At 38.3% G+C, this 16,055-nt stretch overlaps 1 protein-coding gene across 3 annotated transcripts in view; it reads left to right on the forward strand.

Annotated features, from left to right (window-relative positions):
- The first annotated feature begins 6 nt into the window (after nucleotides 1–6).
- The window catches only part of Rap1gds1 (RAP1, GTP-GDP dissociation stimulator 1), a 97,789-nt gene continuing 81,740 nt past the window's right edge, over nucleotides 7–16,055 (forward strand). For all 3 annotated transcript variants that reach the window (XM_013029781.1, XM_013029782.1, XM_013029783.1), the window contains exon 1: nucleotides 7–68. In XM_013029781.1, the coding sequence (XP_012885235.1) occupies nucleotides 65–68 (4 nt within the window). In that variant the 5' untranslated portion in view covers nucleotides 7–64. The remainder of the gene's footprint in view (nucleotides 69–16,055) is intronic.

A 16,055-nucleotide genomic window follows, 5' to 3' on the forward strand; every position in this document is an offset into this window, starting at 1 on the left:
CCGCCCCGCACCGCGCCGGAGACCGTCGCCGGGCCCGGCCGGGTCCTCACGCTCCGGGAGGAACATGGGTAAGTCAGCATCTTCCCTCCCCCGGCGTCGCCTGACACGTTTCTTTCTTTCCCACCCCCGACTCTGTCTCCGCGTGCGGCAGGGTGGCCGGCGTTTCTCCCGCAAACTTGCCGGATGATGTTTCCCCGGCTCCCCGGGCGGGCGCGGGGTGGGGTGGCTCCCCAGCCCTCCCCCGGGGCAGCCGCGGCGCACGCGGAACGCATGCCGGGTCGCCGGGCTGGGCAGGGTCCCGAACCCGGGTGGAGCCGTGGTGCGGGCGGACCCGATCGCCGGGGCACCCCGGTCCTCGCCGCCCTTCCTCCATGCTTCCTGCCGGGGCCGGGTGTCCCCCGGAGCTGCCTGCTTTCCTGGGGGAGGAGGGGGAGCCCTCGCCTCCGGAGCCCGCTGCTCTCCAGGCCGCCCTCCGGCTGCGTCTCCCGGCGGAGGCCGGGTTCGAGGCCGGGGCTCGCCGAGACCACTGGGTGCAACTTCCCTTCCCCACGGGGCGACCTCTCCGCGGCGTGGGGACGAACGTCGGCTCCTGGGGCGGGGAAGTAGCCAGCAAGTAGTTTTGCCTGGGCGGCGTTTTCTTTTCCTTTCTTCTTTCTTTTTCATTTTTAACCACCTGCCCGGGAGTTCTCTTCCAGCCTCCGTCCTCCTCGCTGGACACGATGACTTGTCAGAGGCCGAGAGCGAAACGCCCAGCGGGATGGAGCCGCCGGCCGGCCGGCTGGCTGTTGAATTCCGGGGTTGGGGGACTGCCGTGTCCTCCCCATTCCTGTCCTGCACCCCTCTTCTTGGTGTCCTTCTCGGATCTGTGGGCTGGGTGCCGGAGACGGCCCCCGGCTGGCTACCTGATTGTTAGGGAATTCACAGGCTCCTTCTCCCTTCCCGGCGTCCCCTGCCTTCAGTCTGCATAATCTGATTTTAGTTCCATTGTGTTTCTAGTTTCCAGAAGCCGGTTGGAGAATGAGACATTAGATCAAATGTTTCCGGGAACTATCATTTTACGTTCAAAGAACGGTTTTTATTCTCCCTGGTGCAGGTGCTCTGCACTGACAACAGTGCTGTCATGGAATTAGAGCCCAAAGTTTCTTTTTGATCCGCAGCGGCGTGGAATGCCCTGCTCCGCTCACACGTCCCCCGGTTCGCCTCCACGGCTGTCCTCCCTTTCTCCCCCTCTGATCTGGCTCCGCTGGCGTCTGTCCATGCCGACTTTCCCCACTCCTTCTGTGGGAGTGATTGGAAGCTTTGAGATGAGCTGTCAGTACTGCGCTCAGCACTTCCAGAGTTGGGTTGTGGCAAGTCAGAACCTCCAAGGAAGCCATCTAGAGCATCTAGAGCTTCCTGGGAAAGGAAATGCTCCCAGCTCTGATTCAGACCCTTTGGTTGCTTCGGAGGGGTTTGGAGGAGGAGGTGGTAGGAAGGCAAAAAATGTTAAAAAATAATAATAATAAAAATCCAGGGCCCTGAATTTTGTTTTCAATATTTCTCTTTTCATGTGAGTATTTACTGATAGGCAAACAGATTTCTGTACAGACAGGATGGCCCCTTTGTATGTGCCCCCCACCCTTCCCCTAGGACTGGGGTTCCTAATGAATTATTAAATTAGATTATTGAGCATGCTGTGTCTTTGAACATGCACAGATTTCCTAATTACAGGTCACCAATTGGGCTTGTAAGATACATTATTTTTTCGAGGTGAGCTTAAAAAATCCATTAAAATTTTTACCTTAATGTTGAATCAATATTTAAGAGAAAAACTCTTTAACTATTGTTATAAAACTAGTGAATAAAATACCTAAAATAAATGAAATTACTATTTAAAACTCATGCTGAATAGTTTGATTTTTTTTTAAAGGTCAAAATAGAAACCCATCTAATTTTCAAGTTCTCCGAAACTCTGCTTAGAATAATCTCTCTTTCCTTATAGTACTCTGTGTACCTTCTTAGAAACCTTTTGGCACTTACATAATATACCTCTTAATGGAATTGTTTATGTGTTGTGCATTTCATCTGAATTTTAGAAGATTAAGTTTAAGCCTTAAGTTTTGTATTTCTTCCAGTGCTTTGCGAATAGTAGGTATTTATAAGTCTTTAATTCTTTAAAGTAGCTATTTTGAACCTCTGAAGAAATATTTGGGTTGGTAAATGTTATAAGGATGTAGAAACAGGGAAAAGGGAAGAGTGATTAGAATATGGCCTTTCTTTCCTCCCCTCCCCCAAGCCCTTCAGAATATGGCCTTTCTTGAAAACACACACATGCACACACGCACACACACACACACACACCCCACCCCACATTGAGGGTTTGGGGTCAACCTCAGCAAGCCATTTCTTTTTGAACTTCACCTACTATTTCAAAGGTGGTTTGGGGTAATGACAAGCACATACATACCATAATGTAAAAGTGAAACCTTGTAGATAATTTTATATGTGGGTCAAGGAAGTTGTTAAGACAGTTTATAGGATGTACTCATTGATAATGGTAGGGAAAATCTCTCTTAAATCTGCTATCAAACTAAATACTTTAAAAATATATATCCTTATAGCAACAATTTTCTCCATAAGAAAATGAAGGCAAATTCCTTTATATCCACAGCTATTATTTATATATATTTAATCATAAGTTCAATGTTTATTATTTATTGTCATCTATGTATAGTGTACTGTGGGAAGACAAAGATGAATATAACATTGATGTTTCAAGTTTCTTATAGTCTTTTTTTATTTTTGCCAGTACTAGGACTTAAACTCAAGCCCTGAGCTGTGTCCTTTAGCTTTTTCATTCAAGGATGGAACTCTACCACTTGAGCCACACCACACCTTCTGGCCTTGTGGTGATTAGTTGAAGATACAAGTTTTAGGGACTTTCCTGCCTGAGGAATCTTCAAACTTTGATCTTCAGATCTCAGTCTCCTAAGTAACTAACTAGGAGTACAGGCATAAACTAGCAATATTGGCTTGTTCCTTATCATCTTAAATAGGAACAATGTGTCACACATAACTAATGTGGAAATAGATATATAAATTAGGTAAAAGACCTTTATGTGTGTTATAGATTCTGGTGCTAGAAAGAAGATTTTAGAGAATTGTTGCTAGTTGAGCCAAAGGTCAGTTAAGCTTCTGAAAGATGAGACTGTTGAATAGAATTGGGGGTAGGCAGAGCCAAATTATGAAAATAGCCCAGATGCCCTTCAGTGGATGTATGGGTCAAGAAAATGTGGTTTGTGTATATGTATGTGTGTGTATGTGTGTGTGTGTGTGTGTGTGTGTGTGTGTGTGTGTGTATATATATATACACACACACACACAGTTATGTGTGTATGTATATATTCTTATTCATCAGGAAAAAATGATACATCATTTGCAAGGAAATGTATGTACCTGGGGAAAAATGATGCTATGTAAAGTAAGTCAGGCTCATATGTGGAAGTTAGATCTGAATTATAAGTATCTATGTAAAGATATACAGGGTTATATGCATATATACCGAAACATATTAATTAGAGCATGGTATGTGTAGGGGAGGATTCCAGTGGTGTAACTCTCTTCATTAACTATCTTACAGTTTAACAACATAAATACCAGAAAGCTGAAATTCATGGTAAGGAAGTGAAGTCAAGGGGAGAGAGGGAGATGACTGGAGAGAGGAAGAATGGACAAACACAATCATAACGTTCAAGCTATATATGTGAAAATGGAGGGGATGGATGGGATTGGGAAAGATGGGGAGAATTATGAAAAGGGGTGACAGTGATCAAGATGTGTTGTCCTCATGAACGGATATGTTGAATTGAATCTCCTCTGTTTGACTACTTGAAAATAATATTCTTTTTTCAAAGAATTGGGGTAGGGTGGAATGGGAGGAAGAAATGACATACATGAAGATAGGAAACCTTTGAGTTTCTCAGATAGCCATGTTTGGCTAGAGCAAATAATAGGTAACATGAAAAACTTTGAATAGATAATTATCAGAAAATGGAAGTTAGAAGAAGGATTTGGACTTGACTTGTTGTGGAGGGACCATTAGATATTTCTATGTAGTAAAATGTTACATTTCATAGGGAATGACAGGCTCTTTTCTGGCTTGAGAATAATTTGTAGTTTCATCATAGTGTTTCACATTTCTTTGACATTCTACTTTCTTATATCCTTATGACTTCAGATAGTGCAGTTTTTATTTTTGTAATATCTGTCATTGGGGATTATGTTTCAACATGAGTTTTGAAGGAAGCAGTCAAGCCATAGCAGCTGTAGAGTCTTTTGATTCTAAAATTATGTGATTGTTTGAAATTGAAGTTTGAACTACTTGGTATGACTAATGTCTCATGGCCATTTTCTTTAGTGCTGAATGATAATTTCTACTTGAGGGAACAACTTATGGGCTTGGAACAATTTGTTAGCTTTGTTGAAACAAGAGGCCTAAGAAAGCCAGTTCTTACATTGGCTTCCATAGGGATGCTAGAGGAATATAATTCACTACATCTATTTAGACAATTGTTACTAGAAGCATTCCAGAAGTTAAAAGCAAGTACTAGGATGGTGATAAACGAGAGTGATTACATTAAGCTAGTAGCTATGATTCCAAAGTGGTTTTCTTCACAATGATTTTAAACATATATCACATATGTGTGCATGTTCATACATATATGCGTACTACACTTTTGTATTTAGCATATTATTAGACATCTGTGCTTGTGTAATTAATTCAAACCTATTGAGTTCAAACTGAATTTATTGTACATTTTTTATAATGTTAACTAGAAGAAGCTGCCAATGTTTAGCCAAAAGTCCTTTTCCCTATAAGCCTTGATTTGTGGTGGTTGTCAGCTTCCTGAGACGCAGCAATCTATTGTAGTATTACCACTATACAAGCATAATCATCTTATGAGCACAAATGATAGTAAAATGTAGTAATTAAGTAATGATGGTTTGAATGTGAATACTGTTCTTAACAAAACATATACCATGTATTTTTCAATAATATCTGTTTTAATAACTCACATTAATATCTCCAAAAGTTTAATAATTCTGGTTCGTAGGCCAATATAGGAGTCTCCAATACTCCACTGAGTTAATAATTGCCATTTAAGAACTGTTGGTGTTAGCTAACACTACACTTTATACATTGTTTAGAATAATTTAATCATTTCAACAGTTCTATGAATTGGTCAACACTTCTTGGTTTACTGATTTAAAGAATTTAAATCTGTCCAAGAGAACAGAACAATCTAAAACCCTGATTTAAAATAGTGTTTTTTTTAGGGTTTTAGCTTGATTAAGAACTTCTGGAGAGTTTGTTTTTAAAAACATCACTGGGCTACCTTCACATTCTGATTTAGTAGTGTGGGGTGGGTTGTGGATGTTAGAGACATTTCTGGTGATATGGCACTGGGAATACACCCATCAAGCAGAGGCTGGCAGACTTGTTCTCTAAAGGGCCAGATGGGAAATATTTAGGCTTTGTGGGCTAAGAGGCAGAATCAAGGGTATGACAGTGGCAAGAAAAAAAATATATATGATAAAAACAGATACCTACAATTTTTGAGCGGAATTTAAAATGTGGCAACATTAATTGAACACAGATTATTATAATACAGAGTGAAAAGACTGAAATTCTGTTGTGATACTACTTCACCTGATGGTGGTTCAGTGGTACTCTGCCATGGGAATGGATTTAGGTGTTTATTTGTTCATGCAGGTCTCTAATGCAGTTTTATGAGTTTCATTTTTGAAATATTTTTTCCCACACAGCTAGTTAGTGTCAATTGTGTGCGTACGTATGTTTTTGGTGATGTTGAATATTGAACCCAGGGCCTCATGTAAACTAGATAAGCACTGTACTACTGAGCTATAGCCATAAGCCTGCACATGGGTTTAATGAGCCTATTTTCTGTATAAAAGCATTTGTAGAATCCTTTTATAGTCTTCTGGTATTTGCCATTTTGCCTGCAGATTAACCACTTCGTGAAGTGACATTTAAGATATTCCATTGTCTGGTGGTTATCTATTAATACTTTTGAAGGCTCTGTGGGAGTGCCTCAGTTGGATAATTAAATGAATTTTGAAATATGGAAATTTCCTTTGTACTTGTAGGGAGATCTGAAAAGCAACTATTGCAACTCTAGTTGCAACTTGCAAACCATATCTGTTAAAATTTTGTTATGTGCATGGATAAGAATATTTAACTTTTGATGATGCAGGCAGTATGTAGATCAGTTGTAGTATCTGATTTGGACAGTTATCAAAGTGTGTTTATTGCAGTGTTGTACACATTTCTGGAATTTCTCGTATAAAGGCTGATTTTGCTTTGGCTTTTAAGCCAGATCCATTAGGAAACATCAAATGTACAGCAAAGGCTAATTTTGAAAGATATTTATTGTTGATCATACTGTTTGAAGGAAATTTTTTTTCCAGAAATTTCATTTGTGCCCTGAGCCTTCAGGCATCTGGGTGATAAGGCAAGTCAGGATATTGTTTTTATTTCTGGTGGAGATGCTCTGAGAGAGCGGATGGAGTTCACTGGTGATAGGACGGGTTCAATGACACACGATAGATTAAAATATGTTCCCCATAGAAAAACCCTGTTGATGAAGAACCCTAGGCTTTTTACAAACCTTAGATGTGAAACACCTTCCTTTTTCACACACTTTGTTCTTCCAGACTTCTACTCCTCCTTACAGACTTTTGCCACTTCAGTTTTAACATATTTTAGCAGAGTTTAATTCAGGTTATATATAATTAGTACTTTCTGAACTTTGAAGATATTTTTGTTGTTATTGCCTTTGTGGACTCCCTGCATAGAGGCAGACTCTTCAGGCATTTGGAATTGACTTCTTGAAAAAGCAATGGCACTATCTCACTAGTATCTGTCAATGAACCAAGAGCTAAGGAAGGTCAGATAGGGTGCTGCATACCTGCAGTTGAAATTCCCAGTGGGCAGCAATCTGCAGATTCACAGGTTAGTGAGATTCCATCTGAGTAAATAAGCTGTATATAGTGGCCCAGGTCTTTATTTCCAGCCATGCAGAAGGAATGGGTAGGAGGACCAAGGCTAGCCCCTTCTGGCAAACAGTATCTGAAAAATAACTCAAGGAAAACAGTTGGGGATATGGCTCAAGTCGAGGAGACCTAGCAAGTACTTAGCAAGTCTGAGGTCCTGATTTCCAATCTCTGATTAGCCTTTAAAAACCTTGAAAGAATCTTTAAAAATCTTTGCCTTCTCTTTAAATTTTAATCTGTACCTCAAGTAGTTAGTGTCATTGCAGACAATTCCTTTTTTTTTTTTTAAATTTTAACCTAGTTTATTGATGTGGCACTAAGGAATCAAACCCCAGGGCCTCATGCATACTAGGCAAACACTACCTCTAAGCCAAATTCCTAGCCTCCTTGTGAGGTCTGTTGTTTTTGTTTTTGTTTTGACATGTATAGCTCAGGCAATTCTCCTATCTCAAGTGCCGGGATTATAGGTATGTGTGATCATCCTCAGCTGAAAGGCCATAGCCTTTATTTGTAAGTGTATATTTCTAGTCAGTACAATTTAATTCACCATGGATGATAGCTTTTTGTGTGTGCTTGGATAATAAATGAACCATTCAGAAACCTAGTTTTCAGGTTTGTTTTCACTTTGTGAAGACCTTCTGTGGGGTGAGATAATTTTTAAAAATTACAATATTTCTCTGATGACTGCTTTCCTATGAGTAAAACATTGATGAATGTTTAGTCTGGTAATAACTATGTACGTTGTATTTTTCTAATATGATGTAGTGGTCATTGTATAATGAAATAACTTTCCATCCAACCCAGTAACAAAATAGTCCACACAGACTTCAAATGACTTGAAAACATGACATTTGAAGTCAAGACAGTCCTTAATTTATACTGGAGTTATAAATTAAATGTAAGTTGAAAACGTCACAAGTCAAAAATGCATATAAATAACTTCCTGACTATGGTAACAACACAGTACATTGTAGGTGATCTCTTGACATTTGCAATCTTTTGGCTGATTAAAAGTGACTGCTCACTGCCCAGCTTGAAGAGTATTACTGTATTATACTAACATTTACTAGATACAATTTTGGAAGATGAATTCAACTGAATGAATGCCTATTGGTTTTGTACTATGATAAAGCTGAAAGATCATAAGTTGGGACCATGCGTACACTTTTCTTGCTTTGACCTGCTAGTCACAATGAAACACTCACTTCTGAGTAGTCCCAAGATTGGGTTTCCTTGGGCCCAGCTTCCTACATGGCAGAATTGGTGGAAGTAGAGTAGGGATACTTTCTTTCAGACTGGGCAAGTGCACACATTTGCCATAGGCAAGCTCATGGCAAGAATTCATTCAAGTAAGTGGATGGCTGGAAAAATTCTATACCTTTTCTGTCTTCTCTTATGTCTTACAAAGTTGACTTAGCAATACTATACTAATATTCACTAATACTCCGTGTCTGAATTATGGAGGTATCTGAATTTGTAGTTCATGGGAGATTTCTGTTACTGTTGCTGAAACAGTACGTGCTAATTGTATTGCCAGTGGTTTTGTAGTCAAGTTGTATTGTTGCTTTTGAAAAAGTGATTTTTTGTTTGTTTGTTTTGTGCCAGTCCTAGGTCTTGGAACTAGCACTGTACCACTTGAGCCATAGCTCCATCATTTCCAGCTTTTTGGTAGTTAATTGGAGATAAGTCTCGCAGACTTTCTTGCTGGGGCTGGCTTTGAATCATGATCCTCCATATCTCAGACTCCTGATTAGGTAGGATTGTTTTTAAAATTAAGAAGAAAAAATTACCACATGCAACTAGTCCTCTCAGCTAACTACCTATGATGGTTAACTAATCATGGTTAACCTGAATTTTCAGTTGTCCAGAATGATATAAGAATTTTGAGGCAATGAGAAGAGGAGGGAAGGAGAGGAAGAGGAAGGAGAGATAAATCTGCTTTTCCATAACTTGTATATTATATATTATCACCTTTGACAAGTTACTTAAGTTTTTAATAGTACCATTTCATACGGATACTGTGAAGATAGTATCACTAGGATTGTGAAACAAAGTTAAAAATAGATTTCTAATAGAGGGGAGAAGCTTATTTCAGGAAGAACTAATACTAATTATAATTTGAAAATTTTGAAGCCCCGTTATTTGGTAAGGACTATATTGTTTCAAACTAAGATCTGCTGTGTTTTTCCTTTCCTTATTTTTTGACCTTTGAGCATTAAGTACATTTTCTAGGGAAAATAGTGGTATGGCATTTCAGAAGGTCATCAGAATGCAACTGGACTGATAAATTATTTCTAAGGAGTACTTCTTATATTCTAGGAAGTATTTTTACTAACATGAGAATTACATAGAATTCTTCAAAATTATATATGAAGGGATTGTACAGAATGATGGTATGGAACATTAAGTTTGTCATTTAAATTCTAAATTTTTATGATTACATAAACATTACATAAAATTATTTTGAGCAGTTCAACTAACTAGTAATTTCCCTTAATTTGTGATGTGATTACTTTTTTCCATAGGACAAAACAAAACTGAAATTGTACTTTTATTTTAAAAGATTCCTTTCAAAGCTGTGAGAAACACAATTCCCCTTCCGAGAATTTGTCCGGTTTTAAAAGATATTTCTTTTAATGCTTCTTTTTTGAAGAAGGAATATTAAATTGTCCTTTTATTTTTAAGAAATTTTGTTCTCATACATTAGTTGTACAACGGGTGTGTGATTGAGATGTTTCTGTACATGCTTATAGTGTACCCCACAATCTCGCTCTTTCTGTCATTTCCCCTTTTGAAAAATACTCCCATTTAAAGATTCCTCCAATAATTCCATTTTAAAAGATGTAACTGAGCCGGGCACTGGTGGCTCATGCCTGTAATCCTAGCTACACTGGAGGCTGAGATCTGAGGATCACAGTTCAAAGCCAGCCCAGGCAGGAAAGTTCATGAGACTCATCTCCAATTAACCACCAGAAAAACTGAAGTGGCGCTCTGGCTCAAGTGGTAAAACACTAGCCTTGAGCTGAAGAGCTGAGGGGTAGCACCCAGGCCCAGAGTTCAAGCCCCAGGATCAAAAAAAAAAAAAAAGATATAATTGATCATTATTTAAAAATCAAACATTAGTGAGATATACATGTTTATTTGCACTCATAAAATTATGAGCTATATCCAGGCAAAATACAAAATCAGAATAAAGAAAAAATTTGCATGGCTGGACTGAATTCCTTTTCGTTGCAAAAATGCATTGTGGGGTAAGGCTAGTGTGATAGTAAGCAGAAATGAACGAATAACAGCTGCCCACTGTGCCACATTTCTGGCTTTTATTATGGTTTATATAAGCACTGTGAGTCAAATGAGGAACTCTAGACAAGATTAACCATACTAGGCATTTCTGCAAGTGACAGAATAAGTAGAGCAGGTTGTCACGTTTTCCACTTTTGAGAAGCTCAAATTCTACTGTAGGTAAGAAAGAAATAATATGAAAGAAATGAGTAGTAGAAACAGAAAAGGCTGTAATTTTAATTCCCCAAAGAGAAAACACAGACTTAAGAATTTGAATGAGAGTATAGGTTGTTATTTAATCTTTCCGCACCTACTACAGCTTCTTCAGCACGAATAAGCGCTTATTACATGCAAGGATCTTCAGGCTTTCTCTAGAATTTGTCTACTTGCTGAATTAAACAGCCAAAGCTAGAGAAGCTGTTCAGCACTGTATTATCCTTCTGATAGTATGGTGGGGACTGCTATATTTTATTGTTTTGTTTTTGTTTCTTTTTTAGTTCACATATTCAGGCATATAGGTAGTTGTTACCTAGTACAACTAGAGAGCGTGATTGGATAAATTCATTCTTAAGAGCAAAACACAGTTTTTGCTTTGTAATCTGCACAAGCTATGTGTCTTTGAAAACATAGGTTTGGATTTACCACAGTTCAGGTGCTTGTTTCCAGGCTACCTATGCAGTTTCTGATTTCATTAGTTAAAATGTAGAGAATAATACTTACTTCACAGGAAAGTTAAAGACATTACACAAAGCAGTGTTCCTGAAGGTACTAATTTACATTTCCAAAGCTAAAAATATAATCAGTTTTGAAAAACTTTTATCTTGTACTCCGAAATAAAGGCAAAGAATATAATACTTTGTATTGTACAACTTTTATCAAGCCAAGAGGTGTATATTGTTCTGCAGCAGATTTTCCAAAGACACAACATTCACAGTCTTCTTGCACCAGTTTATCTTCTAGAACTTGTGTGTCCTCTCTTTCTCCCTCTCCCCCCCCCCCCATCGGTCAATACTTCTAGTCTTTACATCTTCCCAAGACAGTCTCTAGGTAAGTGAGTTAAGGAACCTTCAGGAATTAAGATGATGCCCCATCCCCAGCTATTGAATCATCCCAAGAATCATTCCTAACCTTTGAGACTGTATCCAGGGCCACACCGTATGGAAAAGAGATAAACCATCAGCCATCCTCAATTTCTGTTGTGAAAAATTCCTGGTTAACAGAATCTATGAGCATTGCAGAATGGCCTTTGGCTCCTGGGAATAAGTTTGAGGTGATATGTTATATAATAACAGTAATTGGAACAGTTACCTAAATGTTAACATATTCTCAGTAAGAAACAGATTGCCATTAAAATTCATCAAAGCGAAGAACTACCTGCTGAATAAATGTTTACTGAGTTTTTCTCTAGCTTCAAATGAAGGGAGTCTAAGTAGCTTAGGCCTAGCCTTCTTTTGCCTAGTACATAGCATTCATTATTTTGGTTTTGTTTTTTTTTAATTTTTTATTATTATGACAACAATTCCCTTGAGGAGCAATTAGTTGACTTTCTTAACAGCCAGGGCAGAAATAGGCATGTTGAAACATTACTGCAAGTTTCACCATAGTTTTATGATGCTGCTAGTTTGGCAAAGGAAAAAGTGTCACTCGATACTCTTAGATGTATAAATTAAAGTTTATACATTTTTATTGGGCTAGTAAAACTTTTTAGGAACAAAAAGGTATCTATGTTGGTCCCCTCCCCCAACCGAAAATCTTACTGTGCGCAAAAATCTTAGGGCTATAGCCTTATGTCAATATATGGGAAAATTTGTTTTTAAAGCGTATCTTTCCTGTTGCTTTCTGGAAGCTGGTGGGATTTTTTTCTGTGTTGATTGCTACTGAGTGAAATACTCTGTCACAAATGTACCAAGGGATTTCAGTTATATGCTGAGATTTTTTTTTCAAATAACAATTCTAATCATTTTTTTAAAATTAAGGTCATTACCATGATAAAAGTAATCAAGGCTGTAATCACATTTAGGTTGCTTATGCCTTGAGGCTTTTTTGGTGTGTGTGTGTGTGTGTGTGTGTGTGTGTGTGTGTGTGTGTGTGTGTGTGAATTATAAATGTAATTATATGTATAATTGTGTACACATAAGCTATTGGTGAGAGGACACATGAGAAACTGCTAACATTGCTTCTAGGAGTTAGATAGGGAAAAGTAATTCTTACCAAAATAAAATGAAAACTAAAAAGAAAAATTATTGGTATATATTGTGAGCAAGGGAGGCTTGAGGTATGCTATACCCATCTTGGTTTCTTTAGCATTGGCTAGAGTGGTTGGTGATTGGTAGGCACTTCATTCATATTGGGGAAAAAAAGAAATGTGAGTAAATTTTAAGTTACCATAATTTATCAGTTATTTTATGCGTAGCATACCTTATTTTTTCTAGGAGGTCTGTTTATATTTGTGTATCAGTTTAGGTCTAAGCAGAAGACTATTGATACAATATGTATATATATATTGACTGAGGGAGTGGTGATTTTGACAGGAAATATGCCTTCTGTTTGTTGCTCACACAGCATTTTAGTGCTCTTTCCCCAGTCTCGAATCTCAATTTGGCAATGCTGTATGCAGCCTGATGTTACCTTACATATGTACAAGGTTGTACCCTAGGGAAGGACTCTAAAATTATAACACTGGAAGCATATATAGGTTGCTGGCACATCTGCCAAGCCAATATTGCCCTTAAACCCCACCCCACCCCACCCAATACATCATATGCTAGAATTAAACAAATCCTCCTTAGGGAAGAAATAGGCATCTCAGAGCTTATTACCTTGAAAATAAGCCAAAAATAAATCTCTAAGAAGAAAAGGGGGACTTTTTTTTTTTGACACTGGAATATCTCCAGGGCGAGAGGCTTATCTTTATTATAACTTATCAATTTCCTTTGCTCAGAAAAATCCCAACTTTATAGGAATGCCAAGAAGTCTAGGGAAAATTGTCTTCCTACACAGTAATTTAAACAGGGGACATTTATGGTAAAGCGTTTAAGCAATAATAGAACGAATATGAAAAGCGAACAGCAAACTATAAAGGGTAATCTAGGCCTGAGGGAATATGTCCAAGGAAGGAGAAATTCCTTGGAAAGGCAGGTTTTGACTGAAATAGTTCCAACTCAAGATAGCAGAGGAGTCCATTGGGTTGCCCAGGCTAGAGATGAACCACTGGTGTTGGACCTGCATGAACATTGCTTTGGAGAGCAAGTTGGCAGACAGTGCTGGGAGGGCACACAGAGAGTTGGACATACAGAGGAAGTTGAGGCTCTCGGGAAGAGACTGCTAGAACTCCACCACTAGAGAGTCTTCAGGAATGGAACACATTTCTGTGTACAGTTTAAGTCAGAATGGCCATGGGTGGCCCTATAAGTCCACTGGTATGCATATTTACAAAGATAAGGAAGTGGTGTGGGAAACAGTGACTTGATATTATTTTTCTCTACAGAACTGCTATCTGAGTTGAAGGGGGCTCAGGGGGATGGGTAGTGAAAGTCATGACTTAATGGCACTGGAGAAAATCATGTAGGTTGAACAGGAAGGAGATCAACTTTCTAGCCATTATCCTCGATAGACAAAGCTTTAATCAGACCGTCTACAAAGGGAAAATACCTAGAGTCCAACTGTATTTTTACAGATCAGTCTCTAAGAGTGAATCGAGCTGAGGGACAAATTAGGATAACTGATGTAATCTATTGCTTGGATTTTACTTTTTTTTTTTTTTTGGTTCAGTCATGGGGCTTGAACTCAGCCCCTGGGCATTGCCCCTGAGCTCAAGGCTAACATTGTGTCACTTTCAGCCACAGGACCACTTCTGGCTTTCTAGTGGTTAATTGGAGGTAAGAGTCTCAGGACTTTCCTTGGAGTTTATTTTGATAAGCATCATGTTATAGGGTCATATGCACATAGCTATTGAGGCCTTGTGATCTTCTCCTAAGAATATCCTCCTTAGTTCTCACTTTGTGAATGTTTAGACTGCTATTTAATTAATCATGCCCAAGTGTAATTATTTGTCTTTTACTGTCCATTGGGTTTGCTTGTAGATTTATAGGCACATTCTAATTATTACAAATGAGGGAAACCATGCAGCCTGTGTTTTTTGGGGTCTGGCTTACTTCACTTAGTATAATTTTTTCTAGGTCTTTGCGTTTCCTTATGAATGGGGCAATACCATTCTTTATAATGGAAGCATAGAATTCATATATATATATATATATATATATAATTTCCTTGGTCCATTTGTCCACTGAGGGGCATTGGGGTTGATTCCATATCTTAACAGTGGTAGACAATGCTCCAGTGACCATGGTCGTGCTGGGGGCTTTAGTGTAGTCTGGTTTGTGGTCAGTTGAACAGAGGTTTTTTGTTTATTTTTTGGAACGGGTGCAAGGGTTTTTTTTTTCCCTTCCCTTTTCCCTTGGTTTTTTTTCCCTTCTGTCACTGTTTTTGACTCTGTCCCCTTAGTCTTGTATATAAGCTTATCTGATTTGGGGAGTGGAAGGGGAGGTACAGAAATGATGAACCAATTTACCAGTAAAACCCACTAGACACTGTGTTGGAAATGAACCATACAACTTGGGGGGAAGTGGGGGAACTGGGAGGGATCGAAGAAGGGGCTGAGACTGTTCCAAAGGAAACGTACTTATTACCTGACCTATGTAACTGTAATCCCTCTGTACCTCACCTTTACAATAAAATTTTAAAAATTAAACCATAAAAAGAGTCTCAGAATTTTCCTGGCCGACTTCAGACCGCATTCCTTATATTTCAGTCTCCTGTATGGCTAAGATTCCAGGCATGAGCCCCCAACATGCAGCTCATTACCTTTCTTTAGTTACACACAGAGAGATTTTATTTTCACACATGTTTACAATAAGCTCCAATCATTCGCACCTCTGTCTCTCTTCTTACCCTCCTTCCCAAGCATATTTCAACCATATCATTGTTCAAAATACCTTTCAAAATTATTTACCCTCTATATACTTTTGGTGTATAATAGATTTTTTTATAATAGCTTTATGTTACATTTCTTGTTTAATTTCTAACTTTAATTTTTGTTGGAATTCTCATATTTTATCGTGACTCTAAAATTGCTTTTTGATTTCCTTAGCAGTACCTTGGATAGTATTTCTTTTTGGACTCATAAGTGTTAGTAAGGCCAGTATTATTTTTAATAGGTTTTTAGAATTCTTAATGTTTTGCTTTTAAAACTCATCTATCACATTTTATGACTCTTTGTCCCTGTCACTTTTCTCTGCTTGGCATTTTATTACCCAGAAAAGTTGGTGTTGGCTACAAATTTATAACTTTCATTGTTTATTAGATTACAGAATATGATTGTTTTACATCAATCTCTCTCTTAATGAAATAGTTCTCTGTGTTTCTTCTACCCCATTTATTTAAGCTTTATATGTCAGTCTTCAACGCGTCATAATAAAATCTTACCAAGTATGATATTTTCCCCCATCTTTTTTGTGGGTTTTTTATTTGTTTGTTTTTGTTAGCTTGAATATGGTCTAATAAAGAATTTCTTTTGGTGGTGATGGTACTGGGGTTTGAATTTTGGGCTTCACATTTGCCAAACAGTTGCTGCTCTAATACTTGAGCCATGCCCTCGCCAGCTCTTGTTCTGATTTTTTTTTTTTTGTTATTTGAGACTTTAAAGCTCAAAGTAAAAACTA

This window comes from Dipodomys ordii, unplaced genomic scaffold (assembly GCF_000151885.1).
Source record: "Dipodomys ordii isolate 6190 unplaced genomic scaffold, Dord_2.0 Scaffold122, whole genome shotgun sequence".
NCBI lineage: Eukaryota > Metazoa > Chordata > Mammalia > Rodentia > Heteromyidae > Dipodomys > Dipodomys ordii.